At 42.0% G+C, this 20,251-nt stretch overlaps 1 protein-coding gene across 3 annotated transcripts in view; it reads right to left on the bottom strand.

The window, feature by feature from the left end:
- Positions 1–393: 393 nt before the first annotated feature.
- Positions 394–20,251, bottom strand: part of LOC129761867 (uncharacterized) — a 51,369-nt gene continuing 31,511 nt past the window's right edge. For all 3 annotated transcript variants that reach the window (XM_055759686.1, XM_055759688.1, XM_055759687.1), the window contains 2 exons: positions 6,589–8,130; positions 394–3,040 (listed from right to left, as the gene is read on the bottom strand). In XM_055759686.1, the coding sequence (XP_055615661.1) occupies positions 2,597–3,040; positions 6,589–8,130 (1,986 nt within the window). In that variant the 3' untranslated portion in view covers positions 394–2,596. The remainder of the gene's footprint in view (positions 3,041–6,588; positions 8,131–20,251) is intronic.

Here is a 20,251-nt window from a genome sequence, read left to right as displayed (position 1 = left end):
ATACCAAACCAACAACTCACCTGAACTGATAGCGATTAACAGAACCCCTTAATCCACCGTCTTCGGGACCAGCTATCGAGTCACGATGGTCACCACAAACGAAGCAGAACTCGCGATTGTAGAGAAAGTACTTAGTACGAAATTCTTCGACACAATTATTTCGACCGAGAATTTTTTTTTCAATTGCACCACAACTATCAGAGGTATCCAGGGCCTTCTAAGATTTGAAGGAACGATATGTCAAAATTTGTTCTCAGCCACTTCGGTTGGATTGATGGCGCCGCCATGTGTCATAAACGAGCCTAATATCCATTTAAGAGGAGGTCTTGGACGTTACGATGGAATTTCGAAGCTTGAAACCTAGCACTTCCGCACTGATCACTTTTGTGTTGTTTTATTATTTAATTCATTTTTTTTGTATGTTTTGCTTTAATTTTAATACATATTTTTGATACAAAAAATGTCTCTTTCTGTGTAGAATATAATCGTGTGTGTGTTGGTACTATTCTTTTTTTTTCGTTAAATTACACCTTTACAAAAAGAAAAAATGCGTTATGAGTTCTTTTTTCTGAAAGTGTTTGTGTGTTTCCATCAAATTTGATTTTTGTTCTCCAAGTCGTCCTCGAGATTATCGCAGCTTCGCTTAATTTAATTTTGTGGAGAGCGAGACGGTTTACGCCAAATGTGGATTAAGTAAAAGAACAATCATGCTGATTGGCATACGTTTGAAATAAGTAGTGGCTCTGGGACTCTTGGAACTTGGAGAATTTTATGCACGCGGAGCGAAACGGAACTAAAATTATGACTTACAACTGAAGATTCTACATTACGAGGGAAGCAGCTCGGAATATCCTGGATCTCACCCTAAGCTGTACACAACGAAATTCCGAAGTATTTCCTTATAATTGATTTAAATTTTGTACTGATTTGATTCTGTGTTCTTCCGAGGGATGAGATAGTATTATTTTACATATTTGCGTGGCACTGTGCTTTTTCGCTATTTTCTCTTCGAGAAAAAGAAATCGACATTTATAATAAAATTCACTATGACGAGTGCTTGCCTTTGATTATAATAAATACACACAAGAATACTGCACTGGTGACATTTGTTTCTCCGAATATCTCGCTGTTAGTTCGTCAATTACTTGCACAAAGTGTGTTGCGTGGGGACAACATACTTCAAAAGGATGGCATTTGAGAGATGTTCTGTACATGAATGCCATCCCACAGAGAGAAGCATAAATACGGGGACACAGATCGAAAACTGTACAGCGCCGAGAAGGGGTTAAGCTTATCTACATACGCGCGCGGACATTTTAACTAAGAGAATAAATCTTGTTGAACGACAAAAATATAGAAAAAAAATACTTTACAGAAATGATATTTGTACCTTTTACAACAAATATTTACAACGGTTGATGAATGAATGAATGGGTCGGTGGAAAGCGACTCTCCTCCGGAATTGATTGATGAATGTGTGTATGAAAAAACAACTTAGGGAAATTGTACTCTGGAAAAAAAGGATTGTTTCACTACAGATAGTTGTGGTTGTCACACAGGGTGTTACGATTCTAACGAACCTGATGGGAAAAAGCGTGGGTTTCCCGTCAGGTGGTGGGAATCGATAGATCTCCTCAAAATGAGAAGGACTTTAGAGAATACCACTGTGTCTGAGGTGAAACAAACCGCTCGTCTTTACAATTTTACAACGAAAAATTGATCCGATATGGTGCAAAATCTCGGGGGGTTCTCCAGTTTTCTCAAACCCGGAAAACCCCCCGAGTTTCTTCCACCCGTTTTGTCTACTAAGAGCTATCTTTTCTTTTGAAGAAAGAAATGCTTCCGTGTTCCAGCAACGGAAATCCTATAACAAATTTGTTCAAAACAACAAAAAAAATACATCTATCGCTAAGTGTTAACTCCTGCTCGGCCGTTGGCAATGGACCGTAGGCGAAGTTGCGGCTGGTGCTTAACAACAACTAAAAAGCTACTTGCTGGCAGTGTGTTCTTTCCTCTACTCGTGTGCTTGCTTTATGAAGCGCGCGTGTGCAAAAACCGAAAACATCGCCAGATGCAAGACCAGGGGCCGACCAGAATCACCCCCCGACATCTTTCCCATCAAGGAAACTATATACTAAAAATACGCGTTTATCTTACAGCGAGAGAGCGAGACTGACTTTAATCAACTAAAAAAAAGTTATTGATGTTGTATACGTAAATGAACGGAAAATATGAAAAAAAAAAAACTTCCACAAAATTGTATCACATTTTGGATGATATTACACGAAGAGACCGTCCATTCAATGTTTCCCCGCTGGTTCTTGTCGCTCTGTCTGTTGGTGCTCTCGCCGTTTGCTTACTAGTTAAAGCTCTTAACTGAGATCTTAATAGTTAAGTCGATTTTCTTGTTCTGTTCTCTTGTTCTCAAAAATGCAGTGTGTCAATCTGAATTAGTGCTACTATAAAAATATGAAACGCTTCGTTCTCACAGAAGAATTTGGTTTGGGAAGATGGTCAGAGAAGCCAAATAAACACACTCAGAACAGGACAGGACTTCTCGCGGGAAGGTGTTTCCGACGGAACAAATGGGTTTCGCTTAGGCTAATCGCGTGACCAGGGGAGTCTTCCGCCGATTGTGATGCTGCTGCTGCTGTTGGATCTGTTGGAACTGCTGCTGCTGCTGCTGGTGCCCACTGGTGGCAAATTGGAACTGCTGTCTCCCCAGATGGATCTGGTTGATTGTAGTTGTCGTCACGCCGTTTGTACCATTTACTGCTATGGTACCGACACCGTTGGTGGCGTTTGATGCGGGCGAAATGGAATAATTTACATCGAGTCGGGCTCGTTTGGGGGCGGATTGGATCTGCTGGAAGGACAACAGTTGATGTTGTTTCTGCTGTTGCTGCTGCTGAATTGGTTGAGGTGAAGAAATGTAAACCGATTCGTCTTCGTCGTTCAGGGTCAGTAAATCCTTCTGCACGAATTCAAGCGTGTAGCCTTCCTTCGAGTCAACGTTGATGTCGTCATAAAATTCGGGAACCTTAAAGAGAAGAAAACAATACAAATTAATTTGCTATCAAGGGTTTCGATCATCACGAGTTGTGGAAAAAGTGAAATGCGCAGAATAATTCATTCCGGCTGTAGTGGATAGGCTTTGGCAGCTGATGCTGAAGTAGGCCCATGAAGTTTTATTTCAATTGCTGAATCATCGCCATAACCATCGCTGCGTAGGGAGCATTCGCTTGCCAATGCACCGATAGCAGTGTAACGACGAAGGACAACACGTGGTCAATTGGGCGGTGCAAAACGAATCGAAAACTATCCTCCAACTAAAACTAGCTCCAATGGGAGCTGGGACGTCACTTAAGCGTGTTTCCTCCTTGGAGAATATATTTTCCCCACATTAATTAGCCTCTCTCCAAAAAAAAATTGCAAACCTCCCATCTCAATCTCCTAATCCTTCCGTTTTTACTCAACCCTCGCCCGCATCTTCCCCTCAGATGTCTTTTCCCCTAAGTATCAGAGTTCCGAGCGATGCACGTGGCGCTAGTTCTTGGATTGTTTTCTTCCGACCCAAACCGAATGATAAAGCCCTGAGGGTCATCCAGTTTCTGTATCTGACCAGATACACCTCCGTAGTAGAAATTAGCTAGGCTAGACCGAATAAATTGCGGGTTGTCGTGTCTGAATGGAAGGACGCAACAAAGATTGTTGCTGATAAGCATTTCATCCTCGAATATCGCGTATTTATTCCCTCCCATGAACAGGGTTGCCAATAACATTTTTCAAAAAAACTGGAAGATAACTCTTAAAACAACTGGAAGAAAACTGGATCTCGTAAAACCGCTTTAGTTTTAAGAAGATCGGCCTTGATTTATCTTAAAATGTAGTTTATAAAACGTCGAAATAAACTATTGATTAATCATAGCATTCGAGCAGATAAAAATGACGTTTCCCTACACTCGAACATTACTGTATATACAATATTTGATATTTTATAAAAAAAAATTCTCTACAAAATACAATCTTATTTGGGAAAAACTTTAAAAATCTCGTATTTATTGCTTCATGTTCATGAAATCCCCTGTAGAAGATCGTCACAAAACTGCTCGACAATGTGATTAACTGAGGTTGGCTGCGTTTTCGGATAATTTGGCTGGTATTGGAGAATCGGCAGCCACATAACCGCAGAGTCTGAAACAGGTCTGAAATGTCGCCAACTCGGTAAAATCTCTCATGATGGATAAAAATCAAAATTTACACCGTCCGACTCGTTTCGAGTCACTCTTGCTGGTTCCGCCCTCCTGGACTACGTTATGATGGGCAAACTGAGGCTACCGGTGCGACTCTTCCTGCCAAAACTGCAAGTCAGTTGGTCACACATAAGCTTATTGTGCCAACAAGGAGCGCTGTGCCACTTGCGGAGAGCAACATACGGGCGAATCCTGCAGTGCGATTGAACATAAGTGTCCATACCTCACGTTGAACATAAGTGTCCATACACGTGCTCTCAGTTTGTGACACTTACAAGTGTCGCTGGGAGAAACAGAAGCGCTCATTGACGGAACGCTCGAAGCGCATTCTTGCGGAAATCTTGAAGAGCGCTTTCCACTGGCCCAACAACAACCAACCAACCCATTATCACCACAATGTTTCGCCTAATAAAGACACATTTACAACAATTGATGCAAACATGGCCACTCCTTGCAATGATTGTCTCTTTCTCTCGATGGCTAATTTAAATAGAGAGGTCCGTGATATCACTGTTTTACAGTGGAACTGTCGTAGTCTTGTTTCTAAAATGGATACGTTCAGATTTTTGATTCATAATATTATTTGTGATGTTTTTGCTCTGACGTGGCTTTCTTCGCGAAATGATCTCACTTTCCACGAGTTTTATATTATACGCTTGGACCGTGATGACAGATACGGAGGGGTACTATTGGGGATTAATATTAATAAGTGCCACTATTTTTTTTTCGAATTGACCTTCCACCCATTGTAGGGATCGAAGCTGTTGCTGGTCATGCAAATATCGGAGGAAAAGACCTCTGTATTGTCAGCTTGTACTGGCTTCCGAAAGTTAAAGTTAGCCAGAAACAGCTTGCTGACATGTGCTCACGTCTTCCTGAGCCATGGTTGATCCTGGGAGACCTCAACTCTCATAAAACCGCATGGAGGAACAGTACGACGACAATCGTTAATCGTTGATATATGACCTTTGTAACAGCTTCAATATGACCGTTTTGAACACTGGTGAAACAACACGTGTACCGAAACCTCCTGCTAGCTCAAGTGCTTTTGACCTTTCGCTCTGCTCGAATTCATTATTTTTAGATTGCAAGTGGAATGTAATCCAGGATCCCAACGATAGTGATCACTTGCCATTCAAACATTCCATCACCATTGGGTCGAATTCTTCCGAATCTATAAATATGGCATATGACCTCACACGACACATTGACTGGAAAAAATATGCGGACGCGATTGCTCTAGCCATCAATTCCAGAGATGGTTTACCTCCATTGGAGGAGTATAACTTCCTTTCTCGTTTGATCTATGACAGCGCGGTTCGCGCTCAAACGAAACCCATCCCAGGTTCCACTATTCGTCGAAGGCCTCCCAATCTATGGTGGGATAACTAGTGTTCCAAGCTTTATGTAGAAAAGTCGAATGCATTTAAAGCTTTTCGGAAACGTGAAACCATTGAGAATTTTCAAACGTATTTAGCCCTTGAGAATCAAACGTGCTTATTGGCGAAATTTCGTGGGAGGTTTGTCGCGGGAAACGCCAATGAAAAAAATTATGGAAAGTGGCTCGAAACATGTGAAATCGCTTTTCAACGAAGGAAAGCGAAGAATATTCACATCGATGCATTTTGAAGTTTGCACGGAAGGTTTGTCCTGATTCCGCTCCTGTGCAAAAAAAAATTATCGAGATATACCGAAAGGTAGGTGCGATCTTGATTCCGAGTTTTCGATGGTAGAATTCTCTCTTGATCTCTTTTCTTGTAACAATTCTGCTCCAGGATCGGATCGAATTAAATTCAACTTGTTGAAAAAATTCTAAGGGGTTTCATCTAGGATACGACCGCATTTTCGACGTAGAACCACCGAATTATATTATTCAATCCGTTTGTTTTGAGGTGGGACTACGTCCAATCCTTCAATCTAGGCGTTTATTTCAAAGTTTCGGGCGGGCATACTAAGCATACTTCCATAAAAGATACGTTGTAATAGGAGTACCGGTAAGTTTCTTCGTTTTTTTTTCAGAAATTAATGCTTTATTCTACAGAAATGGTTACAAATGAGCATGGTCACCATAAACTTCTACCAAAATGCGATGACATTCCGCAGGTCTCTTATTTCATAGGCCTATTACTTTCGATGAATATCTCCATTTTCCACGTGAACGTGCACTTGAATCTTGGCAGACAAGTTGGAATGGTAGTGATAAAAGTCGGTGGCTGTATTCTATTATTCCACAAACACGGCTCATTGATGCTCAATGTTGCCGAGCCAGTTGAAAATAAATTCATTATAAAAAAAAAAGATTTTATCGAAATTTGGATGGTTCTGGGTAACGTACCTCCATATCGAAATCCATGTCCACCTCCTCAACCTCGGGATCCTCCATCGATTCGGGCGTGTTTATGATGAAGCTGTCTCCCTCCGTCTCCTGTTCGATTTCAATCTCCTCCGCCTCGATCTCTTCTTCCTCCTCCACGTCGGACTGATCCTCGGTGTCACCGTCGTCATTTTCGCCCTCGTCACTATCCCCGGTCGAGCCATGCTTCATTTCACCCCGCTCCAGGGCATCCAAGTGTTCCGGGTGGACCATCGCCTTCCGTATCGCCATCGGATCCTTGCGGGACCACTTCTGCACCTCTTCGTCCATCTTGGTGATCTTCGCCGGATTCATCGCCCACAGACAACCCTTTCGCTGGCCTCCGTTCGTCACGGGTTTTTCGATTTTCTCGAAGCACTTGTTCAGCGAGAGATTATGCCGCACCGAGTTCTTCCAACCGTTGGGAGCGGTTTTGAAGTAGGGGAAGTGTTCGCACATAAAGCTGTAGATTTCCGACACCGGTAGCGATCCGGAGCGGGAGTTTTTGAGGGCCATCGCAATCAGACAGGAGTAGGAGTAGGCCGGTTTGGGGAACTCGTTTCCCACTGGTTTCGGTTTTGCCTTCTGCGTTGTTGTGGTGATTATATTGCCATTGGCAATCTGCATCACGTTGGACGGTTTGCTTCCATTTTGGACGATTATACTGCGGCTGAAAACTTTCTGCGTGGTTCCGTTCAAGCTAATCAACTGTGTCTGGCCTGGCTGGATGGTGGGGATGGTGGTCCCGTTGCCATTTCCAGCTGGACTAGAGGGGCGTTTGAGACCGGTTAGATTATTAGCGCCAGCAATCGAAGTTATTTTTTGCACGTGTTTGAGATTCTTAAACTGAACTCCATTAGCGAAGGTAAGTCCTCCGATGCCTGCCGCCAGTTTGATGGTATTGCCTTTGCCCAATCCAACGCCAAGGCTCGGACTCGAGGGGCCATTGGTGGGCTGCGAATGATTCCTCACAATAATCTTGTTCGCTTCGTTTTTCTGCAGTTGATTCGAAAGATCCTTCTTAACCTGTTCGGCCGCATTCACCCGCTGTATCTGTGTCAGCCCCGTTGTCAGCAGTGACGGCTTCTTCGCCTCCGGTACCACCACCGGAACCTTGATGGTGTGGGGAGAGAAGGTGAGATGACTCTTCCGCTCCTTCGGGCTGGGCAGCGTCGGATCATTCAGCGGGCTGACGGTCGTGTTGAGATTCACGTTCTGCTTCGGACTCTTGAGCAGTGACTGTGCTGTGGATGAAATGACCGGCATGACGGAATTTGGGTTCACGCAGGCTCCCACGTCGGCATAAATATCACTAGAAGACCACCTGGTGGGGCCACCGCCGCACCAGCCGCTCTCCGCGTCATTCGAGTTCGTGTCCAGCTCGAGTGAGGGCAGATCGAAATTCATCAGCGAGCTGAACTCATTCACACCACCTACTACCGTGGCCACCTCGGATTTGATGTCGATGTCCAGCATGTCCTGCATCGAGTCCGAGATATACAGGTCCATGATCGGTGCCGTGTCCTGCAATTGAATAGGAGAGAGGGAGAGGAAATTTAGAATTTGCATATATTGGAATGAACCCCCAGATGACCCGTGACATAGTCAACCCTTGTTTTTACTTTCTCTCTGTTAAGGTTAAGGGAAGACCAACCCATTCTGGGTTGATTGATCGTCCCCTGAGGGTGGAGCGTTGGAGAAATCCATAGCTCGGTGTATGTTTCAGCGTGACAGCAACAAATCCAGAATAAAATGGGAACAAAGATACCTCTCGATTGTAAGAGGAATATCCCGAAGGAAGAACATTAGACAAATTTCATGCCAACTCGTTTTAGGAGTTGGTGTCACCATCTCAGATTGCATAGAAACTTTGTGGGTGTAAATACGTTGGACATTCAAGCAACTTTGCATACTTGAAATCCCCAAAAAAGAACAAGACCACTTTTTGAAAAGGGCAAGGTTTTTTTCTAATTTTTTACAATTAAAAAAAATTCTAGCTCAAAAACAATAATACAAGACGGACTCGATTATATACAGACTTCGATTTGTTTTCACTGTATATAATCGAATCCTGTAAATAATTGAGCCAAAAAAAATTGTTTTCCATTTGTTTTTCATACATATATTTTTCGTTTTTCGAATATAAAGAAGAATTTAATTTTTCATTCATTATATGATCATGGTTTGTCCACTTTTTTGAATGCACACCTTTTTCAAATTAGGTATTCGAATGTTTCAAAACATATAAATAAAATTGTCTTTTTCATGATTCACAGTAGTTTTATAGTATATTTTTACGGAATCACATGTTTTAAAGGATTATAAAATAGACCATCTATTGGTGTTAATGCGCCCCTCATTTGAGCTAACTTTTAATCGATCACCAGATGATTATTTCGCACGTATTCAGACCTTTTCTGGATTATAACAGTTACAAATATTGTAAACATCATTCTTGCACATCATTTGTATCAGATTTACATAGCTAAACCATTAAATTAACGCATTTTGATGAACAACAATTCATGAGTTGTCCAATTCAATAATGTTGTTTTGTCCACATGATTTCTATGGCAACCGCTTGGCGGCCTGCAGTTTGTTTATTGTGTTCTTCGCGCATAGCAGAAATAAAGTTTCTCTATGTTGAGTGTCTTGAGGTGAACACTTTTAAAATGCCCAAGAAAATGCGATATTCTGAAGCAAGCCTAAATTATGAATGGATCAATATGATGACAGTAAACTCAAGCAATGATAAATGCTACATCTACTTGAGAATTCGAATGTTTTCATTCAAAAATGGTTATTTTAAAAACCGAACAAACCATGATCATTTTATGGACAAACCATGATCAGAGGTGATCAAACCATGATCAGAGGTGATCAAACCATGATCATAATTCCTCTTTGAGGAAAATCGTTAAAAAACATGAAAATTTGAATAATTTCAACGCCTTATGGTAGTATTAGCAACAAGAGACTTGGGTCTTTTCAACAAACCCAAACTCGTATCGATTATATGTGATTTTTATGAAGAAAAATCGATTTGCATTTACTAATTGCGTAAAAACACCCCAAATCGGACAAACCAAGATCATTTACCCTAAACGATTTGATGAAAAAAAATCCTTCTACGCATATGGCCGAATTCCAACAATAACAGAGTTGTTGAACTTCTTTATTGATCCGGGATACGTTTGCCTTAAACTGGCTCTACTTCGACTAGTACACCTCATAGAACAATTCTGTTGGTTCCATTTGAAAGATGAGAAAATTTGGTATAGAATATACAGTAACGTCTCGATTATATCACGCTCGAAAACAATTTTAGCGTGATAAAATAGAAACGTGATATATTCGAAACAGATATTTTTATTAAAATAAAAAATATTTTTTCCCTGCAATATTTATGATTTAAACATTATTCTCCGTGCAACATGCAGAATTTAGAGTAAAACATTCATTCTAAATCTATCAAATGGACACATGAAACAACACAGTATAACATGATATAATGAAACTATAGTTGCCGTGCTTTTTACATAGTAATTGGTCTTGTTTTCTCGAAGACATTCAGCCCAATTCTTTATTCCGACGGATTTACATTTGGTTCGAAACCGATATTTCGTTCGAGTTCTAATTCCGTATTTCCTATTTCGAACGATTTTACCTTCTAATGTACGAAGATAAACAGGTGGAACGAAATGCAAAAGCAACTCGAACGAAAGACAGAATATAGTTTGATAAAGTCGTTCGAAATATTTCGAATCGGTCGAAATACAGAATAGGGGTGATTGTGTCAAATATGTCTGATCGCATATTTCAAAACAGCTATTTCCGGTTGATTACTTTCCTGGATTTCCTTTCCTTTTCTGGATTTTCTTTTTTTTTCTGGATTTTGGATTTCCTTTCCTTTTCTGATGGATCATTTTTACTATGCTGATAATTTGGCTGTCGGAAAGAAACTTCTTCGAGGTCCGGAGGTCCTCGTCGGAGGTCTATTTGATTCTCAGGATCAGAAATCATAAATAAGGTGGATACAGAAATTCTGTCTCAATTCACTAAACATTTGTTTTGGACCACATCTTGCTTTCGAGATTTTGTGATTGTGGTTGACGTGTTGCCAATATTCAAATACAGCCAATCCATGCCAAACCGATAATGGTTCTCAGATTTTCGTCAAAAGTACAGGATAACTTCGATATAACGTACATTTTGCTTTCAAAAATGTACGTTGTATCGAATTGTACGTTATATCGAAGCATAATAAAGAACTCAGAAACGTAGCTTATATTACTTTATTGTGTTGCTGTTTGAGTAAGGTTAATGAGAAAATTCAACTAGAAGACGCTAATCTTTCTCGCGGTTTCCCTTCGTACTGTAAATTAAAATTTGATTCATTTAGAAGCTGGTATCCCAAAACAGTTGTACTTCGGAATTGATTAAGAGTACAAATCAAGCTTTAGTATCAAAATACATATAATTTATTGTTCTTTCATAAAAACTATAATCAAAAAAATATTCCTTTGGACTTTGAAAATGTGTACGTTATATCGAGTGACGTTATATCGAGGGAACGCTATAACGAGGGTACGTTATATCGAAGTTTCCCTGTAGTAATTTTGTTCTTTATCGCAAAACATTAGACTCGTTTTTTTTTATTTTTTTTATTGGGGTTCCTATTCCCATTTTAGGGAGGTCCGAAAAATCATTTATTTCCTTTTATCCGAAAATGCCTTTTTGCAAAAAAATCGGAAAATTTGGACTATTGAACCGATTTAGATGATCAACATATTAAATTAAAGCCAATAAGCTAACCTTCTTGTGCACCCGTGGCCGAGTGGTTAGCGTCCCACACTATCATGCCGGGTGTTCGGGTTCGATTCCCGTTCTGGTTGGGGGATTTTTCGTCAAAGAAAATTCTTCCGGCTTGCACTGTGGTCACGCGTATTCTAGAGCTTGCCACTTTAGAGAGTACATTCAAGGCGTGTTATTCGGCATAGAAATCTCAACCAAGTATTAATGAACGACGCTAGTTAATGAATACGTTGAGACGACAAAAGTTCCACAGGGAACGTTAACGCCATTCAAGAAGAAGAAGAAGCTAACCTTCTTTGAAAAAATATCACACATGCGGGTAGATTAGATTCTAGTCGCATAGGTCAAGTCAAGTCACATAGGAATATTGAACGAAGACTTAAAACATGTTAAATTTACAAAATAATAACTGAAAAACGAAAAATAACACCTCTCTGGTTTTCGGATATATTATGTAAGAAAAAAAAACTCAGCTTTTCAGAAAAAATATTTAAAAAATATGGCGCCCTCTATCTTTAACCGAGAAAACTATGAAAAACTAACTCAATCAATAATAACGAAGACGAAAATCCGGATTCTTCGCAAAAGCAATATTTTTTCAAATAAAACTAACTCAAAAGCTTATTTGATATGTCGATCATCCGAATAGGTCCAGCAGTTCAAAAGTTATGAATTTTTGAAGTGGAAAAAAGGAAGAAAAATTGTGTTTACGAACCATCGGTTAACTTCGAAAAATCATATCTCAAAAAAGAAAAAAATAGCATTGCTGATATTGAAATATGCTATGTGAAAAATTTTCAGCTTTCAAGAAAAAAATATAGCACCGTCTGGTCCAAAGCCATAAAAACAATAAAAAACGACTACAATCAATAATTACAAAAATGAAATCCATTTTTTTTTGCAGGCTCAATATTTTTGTATAAAAGGCTTCAATTTGATATATTGACTATCTAAATCGATTCAGTGGTTCAAAATTTATGAATTCTTGAAAAAAATCATTTTTAGAAAAAAAAAGAGGAAAAAGTTGATTTTTCGGACCACCCTAAAATGGGAATGGGTACCCTAATAAAAAAAAAAAAAAAATACGGGTCTAACATTTTGCGAAGAAGAACAAATTACCACTTTTGACGAAAATCTGAGAACCACTATATCGATTTGGCATGCAATGGCTGACAGCAATATTACAGAGACACGCACAATCTGTGAGTATACGAGTTAATATTTTGCGCGAGTACAAGAGGGTTAGGGAAAAAGATTGTTAAGTTTAAAGTTCGGATGTCAAATATTTGATATTTTTTGACACACAGTTTGGTTTCTAATTTGCACAAACACTATTTTGTTTGCCACTCTTTAATTATCAAACAATGTCAAACATCGAACATGGAAAAGAATCGACTGGGCTGAAATATTTAAGGTAACCTAACCATGTACTGACAGGTTTGACGAACAGACCAAAAAATATGTTAAGGCATCCAATGACTGAGTATGTGCTTCTCGTGTTTTGTTTCGAATATATTTAATCAGTACACGTTGATCAAATTTTATCTGTTAGAAAGTGTCAAATATTTGGCTTCGGCCAAACTGTGTGTGGGTATATATGGACAGTTTTGTAATATTTACGTATTTTTTTATCATCGAAATGCCATGAAAGTACGGGAACAGGGTTGAGAACTTATGACTAACTATGACTAACTAACGATGAGATTAGTAAATTTTAAAATTCATAATTTCCCGATAATGTCAAGAACGGACGGCGACAAGCCAAGTAATCCGAATTAGCGCTGCCGGCGCCAAGTGAATATTTTTTTACAAAACGTGCGGACGTCAAAGCGTTAAAATACACCCAAACTCATCCGTATTTTTGGCATATGCTCACAAAATTTGCTCCGCACTCAAAGGGTTAAATTAAAGAGCACGTGTGAGATGGCGCGCAAACTTTCTTGAAGTGCAAATTCATTCGCGAAAAAGCTTATCATGTATGTCATTATCATTCCCTGTACCATCCGGGATAAACTCATAACTTCCAATCCAACTGTTTGGGGCGTATTATTTTAGTGATCAACAGAGGGGGTGCGAATTTAAGATATCACCTGCCCGCCTGACAGCTGCTTTCATTTTGCTGCTTATCCTTTTTCTCAGAAGATCGCAGCTAAAAGTGAAACCCAGCCTTGTCGATAAGAATAATGTGTGTGTGTCTGTCTGACATAATATGTAGTCTGAACATGCTTGTTTGCCAATTAGCAACACTCACTTTTAGCCGGACAGCGGCGCGCACTCGAAAATTTATCGATTTTCCAGCTTCTCGCACTTCACTGCTGAGTCACCCTGTCGAAATTCACTCACTTCCCACAGAGCTGGAGAAGCAGTAGGAAAAAAGTCATTCTGTGTGTGTTCACCAGCAAATATCTCACTGGGAAGCCGCTCGACACGAGTTCATTACATGAGTGCTTGTCACTACCACCATCATCACCAGCACTGATCCCACCACACACCATGAAGAAGCCGGCTAGCGCGTACGGGCAAGGGCAAAGGGGAGAAAATGAAAAGTACAGTCCCGGCGAGCGAACGAGCGAGCGAGGTTTCTCACTTGCCCCTCACGCTCGATGGTCTCGCGCACAGAGCATAGAAGTCCGTTGTTGGTGGCAGTTTAAGGATTCTCGATGGGCGAAAAAGGGATAGAGAGCATCGAAGGGAAGGATAACTATCTCGTTCACCCGCGTGGGCACAACACATGCATAGCAGGAGGAGGGTTGGTTGATCGGAGCGCACACTGCTGGATAGGGGAGAGTGCTTGCAATATGTTAGGTTAGGTAAACATAATATCGTAAAATAAGCGGAGGGAACAACGAAAAAGTACAGTCCCGCCAAAAGTTGGCCTGCATGCGCTGAACCATTGGGTGGTTTTTTGAGCCACACAGCCAACACAAGGGGAAGAGTGAATGAGTGTGGAAGAAAAACAATTTCATTACCAACTACTCTCCTCGACAGTCGGTGGAAAATGGCGCGAAATGAAACTGGATGTTATTTTGTTCTTTCTGAAGGTTGACTTTACCTTTTACATTTATTTTTTTTAAATTTTAAAATCGAAGTCTATCTCCTTCATCCTCGATTTTTAGCTTGCTTACAGTAAACATGCAGTATATTTGTGCACTCAATACAATTGGTCGTCGTCATATAAACAAATTTTTCACTGTCAGAAAGTGTGTGAAGTAGTGAGAAACGGAGAAATTGTGACATCGAGCGCCATACACAACTTTCTTCGTGGGGAAGAATTGGCGGGAAATGAATCTTCTACATGTGTGATGAAAACACGACGAATGAAATTATGATTGCCATGGCGAAATCAAATGAGACGTAGGGAGTCTTCTTCAACCATTTCTTCAACAGATTGGACTAAATACAATGTGGGTATCCAAATGGGGATAAACTAGATTGATTAATTGTATACACTTTTATTAATAGTCTAATAATTCTAAAATTGGTGGTCAGAAGACACTTTCAAGAAGTTATGTTCCTTCGATCTGTTCTTCATAACAATAATTCCGCTGAGAAAACTTATGAGTCGATTTACACTAATTTAATCTGTTTACTTTTCTAGAAACTTCAACGTCGAGTCTCACACATGCACTTTGCACTTACATATCAAACGTAGAGATGTCTGAATTTTACTCGTTATGGATAAATCGTTGGGGCATTTTATAAAAATTGATTCATCCGTTTTTCAATATTCGATTAATTGAGCGAATATTTGTCATAATTTTAAAATTTACATCAAACATAATTTAGAAAATAAACATCGAAGCGCACAATAAAAGCTTATGAATGGAATCGTAATTCAGTGTGTTGAAAAAATTAACAATTCACGATTTTTGCAGTGGATGGAAAAATGAGCACATTACAAAAATGATCCACATTATTCCTTATTGCATAAACATACAATTTTTTCTATTCTATGAAGAAAATCTATTTGAAAATTTGAATTTTTTCATTCGAAAATGGAGGTTTCTGAAACCGGACAAACCATGATCATAATTTCTCTTTGATGAGATTCGTCAAAAAACATAAAAAATTGAACAATTTGAACGTCTTATGTTATATTATCAGCAACTAGAGACTTTTCAAAACCGCTGCCCAAAACCGTCATCGGTGTTTTGAACGCTCAAGTCGGCCAAGAGGAGGATTGCAGACCGGTAATTCGTAGGTTTAGTGCCCATCCGCGAACCAACGTAAGACTTATCGACCTCGCTGCCTCCAAGAACATGGCCATACGTAACATCTTTTGCCAGTACAGCTTCCAACACCGTTACACCTGAAGATCACCTCAACAAACGGTTGACACTTCTAAATATCATCTATCGTGGTGCACGACGATACCACCTACAATGACTACAGGAGCCGAACGTTTCTGAAACAAACTCGCCACGTTTTTTTTTATAGAGGTGAGGAACGCTCTTCCAGCCTTATCTGGGAAGGGATAACCCAGACGTCGAGTGGGGATCGCACCCACAAAAACCAAGCCCTCTACTCGTAGCCTCATTCCCCCCGGGACCACATCTAGGCGACTACTTCAGGGGGCGGCTGTGGTCATGCACTTCACGAGTTTTCAACGCAAACTAGCGTTGATCCTTCCCTTTTTCTCTATATTCTTATTAACCATTCGTTGCTCTACACTGCGCTTATGACCATTTTGCAGGCATCCATTTACCCGTCGAGACGTGCACCGATTAGGAAGCGCCCTCCAACTTAACACGCGCCCCGTCACAGTCACCCTCGCAGGATTTCTCCTCCCAACGGAGCGCCGATTAGGTAGTGCCCTCCAACATGACGCGCACTCCGTCACAGCTACTCTCGTGGGGTATGCACCAGTTTGTCGATGGCTTCCTCCATGATACTCGCTCGTTCGAATTGTTCGCAGTGTTCCTCCATCCAGGCCACGATAAGGCGTTGACAGGCAGGCATTTTTCTGTTCTTCGCGACAGTATCCGTTTACCTGTCGAGACGTGCCCCGATTAGGAAGCCCCCCGTCACAGCCACCCTCGCAGGATTTCGCTTCCCAACGGAGCGCCGATTAGGTAGTACCCTCTAACATAACGCGCACTCCGTCACAGCAACTCTCGTGAGGTACACACCGGTTTGGTGACGCCTTCCTAGGCGCTCGCTTCTTCGAAGTCCTCGCTGTATTCTTCTTTACAATCCACCATGAGGCATTGCCAGCAATTTGTCAATCCTTCTTGCCAGATTCCGCTTACCCGTCGAGACGTGTACCGATTAGGAATTGCCCTCCAACTTGACGTGCAACCCGTCACAGCCACCCTCGCGGGATTTCTCACCTGTCGAGACGTGAACCGATTAGGAAGCGCCCTCCAACGCAACGCGCGCCCCGTCAGTCACCCTCGCAGGATTTCTCTTCCCAGCGGAGCGCCGATTAAGTAGTGCCCTCCAACATAACGCGCACTCCGTCACGGCCGCTCTCGTGGAGTACTCCGGTGCTTCAGTTCTCACTGTGATTCATCTTTTATAGTCAGGCGTTATCCGCGCGCTGGTCGGTCCTCCACTTCCGCTGTAGCTCGGACATGATGTGGACGATTGCACTGTTCACTGCGTTCCAGGTGCTCTCGTCACGACACATTTCCTCTACAATGTTCCCAGCATGAAGGGTAGGCAGCCCCTCGCGCCTTGTGGTGAATCTTGGACATACAAATACGACGTGTTCCGGTGTTTCCTCCACATCTCCACACTCCGGACAAAGAGGCGATCTTGCATGTCCAAACCGGTGCAGATACTGCCTGAAGCAGCCATGCCCAGACAAAAACTGCGTTAGGTGAAAATTCACCTCTCCATGCTTCCTGTTTACCCAACCCATTAGTGTCGGTATGAGCCTGTGCGTCAATCTGCCGTTTTGAGCCGCACTCCACACTTGCTGCCACCTAGCCATCGACTCTGCCCTCATTAGCTTCCGGATTCCTCTGGTTCCCCTCCTCATATAGCACTCGCTGTCTTCCGCCAAGATGATGTTGATAGGGACCAACCTGGCTATGACGCAGACCGCTTCTGTTGATATGGTTCTGTACGCACTCGCGACTCGCATCGCCATGAGCCGGTACGTACTATTCAGACTCCTCGTGTTCCGCTGAGTTTCTAACGCCGCGATCCAGGCTGGACCCCCGTATCGTAATGTCGATGAGGAGACACTAGCCAAAAGGTGCCTCTTGCTGCTGCTTGGGCCAAAGTTGTTGGGCATGATTCGTGTCAGTGCATTGATTGTCTTCGTTGCTTTTTTACAAGCGTAGTCGACGTGACTGTTGAAGTTCAGTCGATCATCGATCTGCACCCCCAGGTATTTCAAATCTCGTTATCAAGTGCTCGAAGTTATCAAGTGCTCTCCGATGGTGATTTCTGCACGTTGCACCGCCCTGCGGTTGCTGACAATCAACATTTCCGTTTTGTGGTGGGCTATCTGCAGTTTCACACTTTGCAACCACCTTCCGATCATGTCTATCGACTCGGTCGCGAGCATTTCGACCCGTTCCAAGGATTCTCCGGTCACGAGAATAACAATGTCATCCGCGAAGCCAATGATCTCCACACCTCTGGGCAGATTCAGTTTTAGTACGCCATCGTACATGCTGTTCCAGAGCGATGGACCCAGGATAGAGCCCTGCGGAACTCCAGCCGTAGTTTTAATCTGCGCCTGGCCCGTGTTTGTCTCGTACACCAGCACACGGTTCTCGAAGCAGCTTCTCAGTATTCTACACAGGTAGTCAGGGACTCTCATCGTGTGGAGCGCAGTCGCGATGGCCTCCCAGCTGGCACTATTGAACGCGTTCTTAACGTCGATCGTTATCACTGCGCAGTATCGATTTCCTCTGAGCTTCTGTTTGGATGCTCTGTTTGCTCTTTCGACCACTATGCGAATGGCATCTACCGTGGATCTCCCTTTCCGAGATCCGGATTCACTATCGGACAGTCCACGAACTCCCTCCGTGCATTCCGTCAGCCTATTGAGGATGATTCTCTCCAAAAGTTTCCCCAGAGTGTCCAACAGGCATATGGGTCTATACGATGCTGGATCACCCGGCGTCTTTCCTGGTTTGGGCAGAAGTACTAGCTTTTGTACCTTCCATCGATCCGGAAAGTAGCATTCGTCTAGACACTTCTGCATTGCTGTCCTGAACATATCAGGGAATGCTAGGACTGCCGCTTTTAAAGCTACGTTGGGGATTCCATCTGAGCCAGGCGCTTTCTTCGTTTTGAGGCGTTTCATAGCTGCAACTAGCTCTTCGTTCGTCACCTCTCTGCGTTCGATGCTATTTTCATCCTCTCCGTATGGCGTGGGTGGCCAGGTCGTTGGGTCGTGCTGCGGAAATAACCCTTCCACGATAGTTTTTATTTTTTCGGGACACGTTTCGGAAGGTGTCGTTGGGCCCCTGAGCTTCGCCATCACCACTCGGTAAGCATTGCCCCATGGATTGACGTCCACGTCCCGACATAACTCCCTGAAGCAATTAGATTTGCTCCGCTTAATCGCCCGTTTAAGAGTGGATCTAGCCTCTCTAAATTCCACTCTCCGCTCTTCTCTGGTGTCTATGCTTGACCGTTGGAAGCGTCTTCTGGCGCTGAGGCAGTTGGCACGAAGCACGCCAAGTGTCTCACTCCACCAGTAGGCTGGAGGTCGCTTATACCTGGGTTCCCTTTTTCTTGGCATTGTTATATCGCATGCTTTGGCTAGCGTTTCCGTCAGTTCATCCGCGTTCATGTTCAAGACGCCGCTCTCCACGCGTAGTGCTACGATGAAAAGATCCTTGTCAAAGATTTTTGTCTTCCACCTCTCTCTTCCTCTCTCTCTCTCTCTCTCTCTCTCTCTCTCTCTCTCTCTCTCTTACTATCTCGTACTATATTACTCTCTTTCTCTGATTTTTTTTTTAAATTTTATTCAACACAGCGATCGGTCAACATTATGTGTTAAAACTGAGAATCAATTTTGAATTATGTATTGTGAATTTAGGAGTATTCTCGGGCTTATTGGTGACTTCTCGATCGCTGCCACCACACCACCGTTTGGTTCACATTTTCTGTCGCATTTTCGTAAAGGTGCTGCAAAGCACTGAAAACTAATTGAATTATCAATGAGCCATTTGCATTGGCAGCCCTTGGCGGGCAAAATTTAGGCCAATAATCAAAAAGTTGAAAAAGACAAAGTGACTCGAGATGCTGAAAAAATGCGCTTGATCAGGCCGTGTCTGCAACAGGTAATAGCGAGAGTCAATCTCAAGATAGAGTTTAGTTTTTAGTTCCGGATTCTAAGTGGACCTAACTTCACAGTGTGCGTCAATGCGAACATGTAAAAATGTCAACAGCATTAGTAGTATTTCATTGTAATATTGTGAAAATGTACGATTAACTTTTTTGCTGTTTCATCAAATGCCAAGAGAGATTGTCGAGGACTTCTTCGACTACTTCGGCATTCGCCGTCAACATGATTTGAATTGACTAGAAAATGAATTGACGAATGTTGAGAGCGAGGATGACTGATGAACTATTTTTGTCAATGGCTATTCTAATTAACGTGACTAATGAATACAAATCTGCCTCTTTATTCAACCTGAATTCAATCCACTACTCCCCGACATGAATTTTGTTACCCGCGTGCACGGTCTTACTTTTCGTTTATATAAAGTAAAACGAAAACTTTATTTTTGATGCAAATCCGTGTGTACCGACCGTGAACTCAGACCAACGAACCTAGACAGTTATCAGGGGGGCTATGAAGGTTCTTGGGTTAGTATTAGTAAATAGCGTGCAGTTTGGGAGGAATTCTGAACAAAATTTT

Source organism: Toxorhynchites rutilus, chromosome 1, assembly GCF_029784135.1.
Source record: "Toxorhynchites rutilus septentrionalis strain SRP chromosome 1, ASM2978413v1, whole genome shotgun sequence".
Classification (NCBI taxonomy): Eukaryota; Metazoa; Arthropoda; class Insecta; order Diptera; family Culicidae; genus Toxorhynchites; species Toxorhynchites rutilus.
Note: the sequence above shows the minus strand (reverse complement) of the source record. Positions and strands in the feature narration are given on the sequence as shown.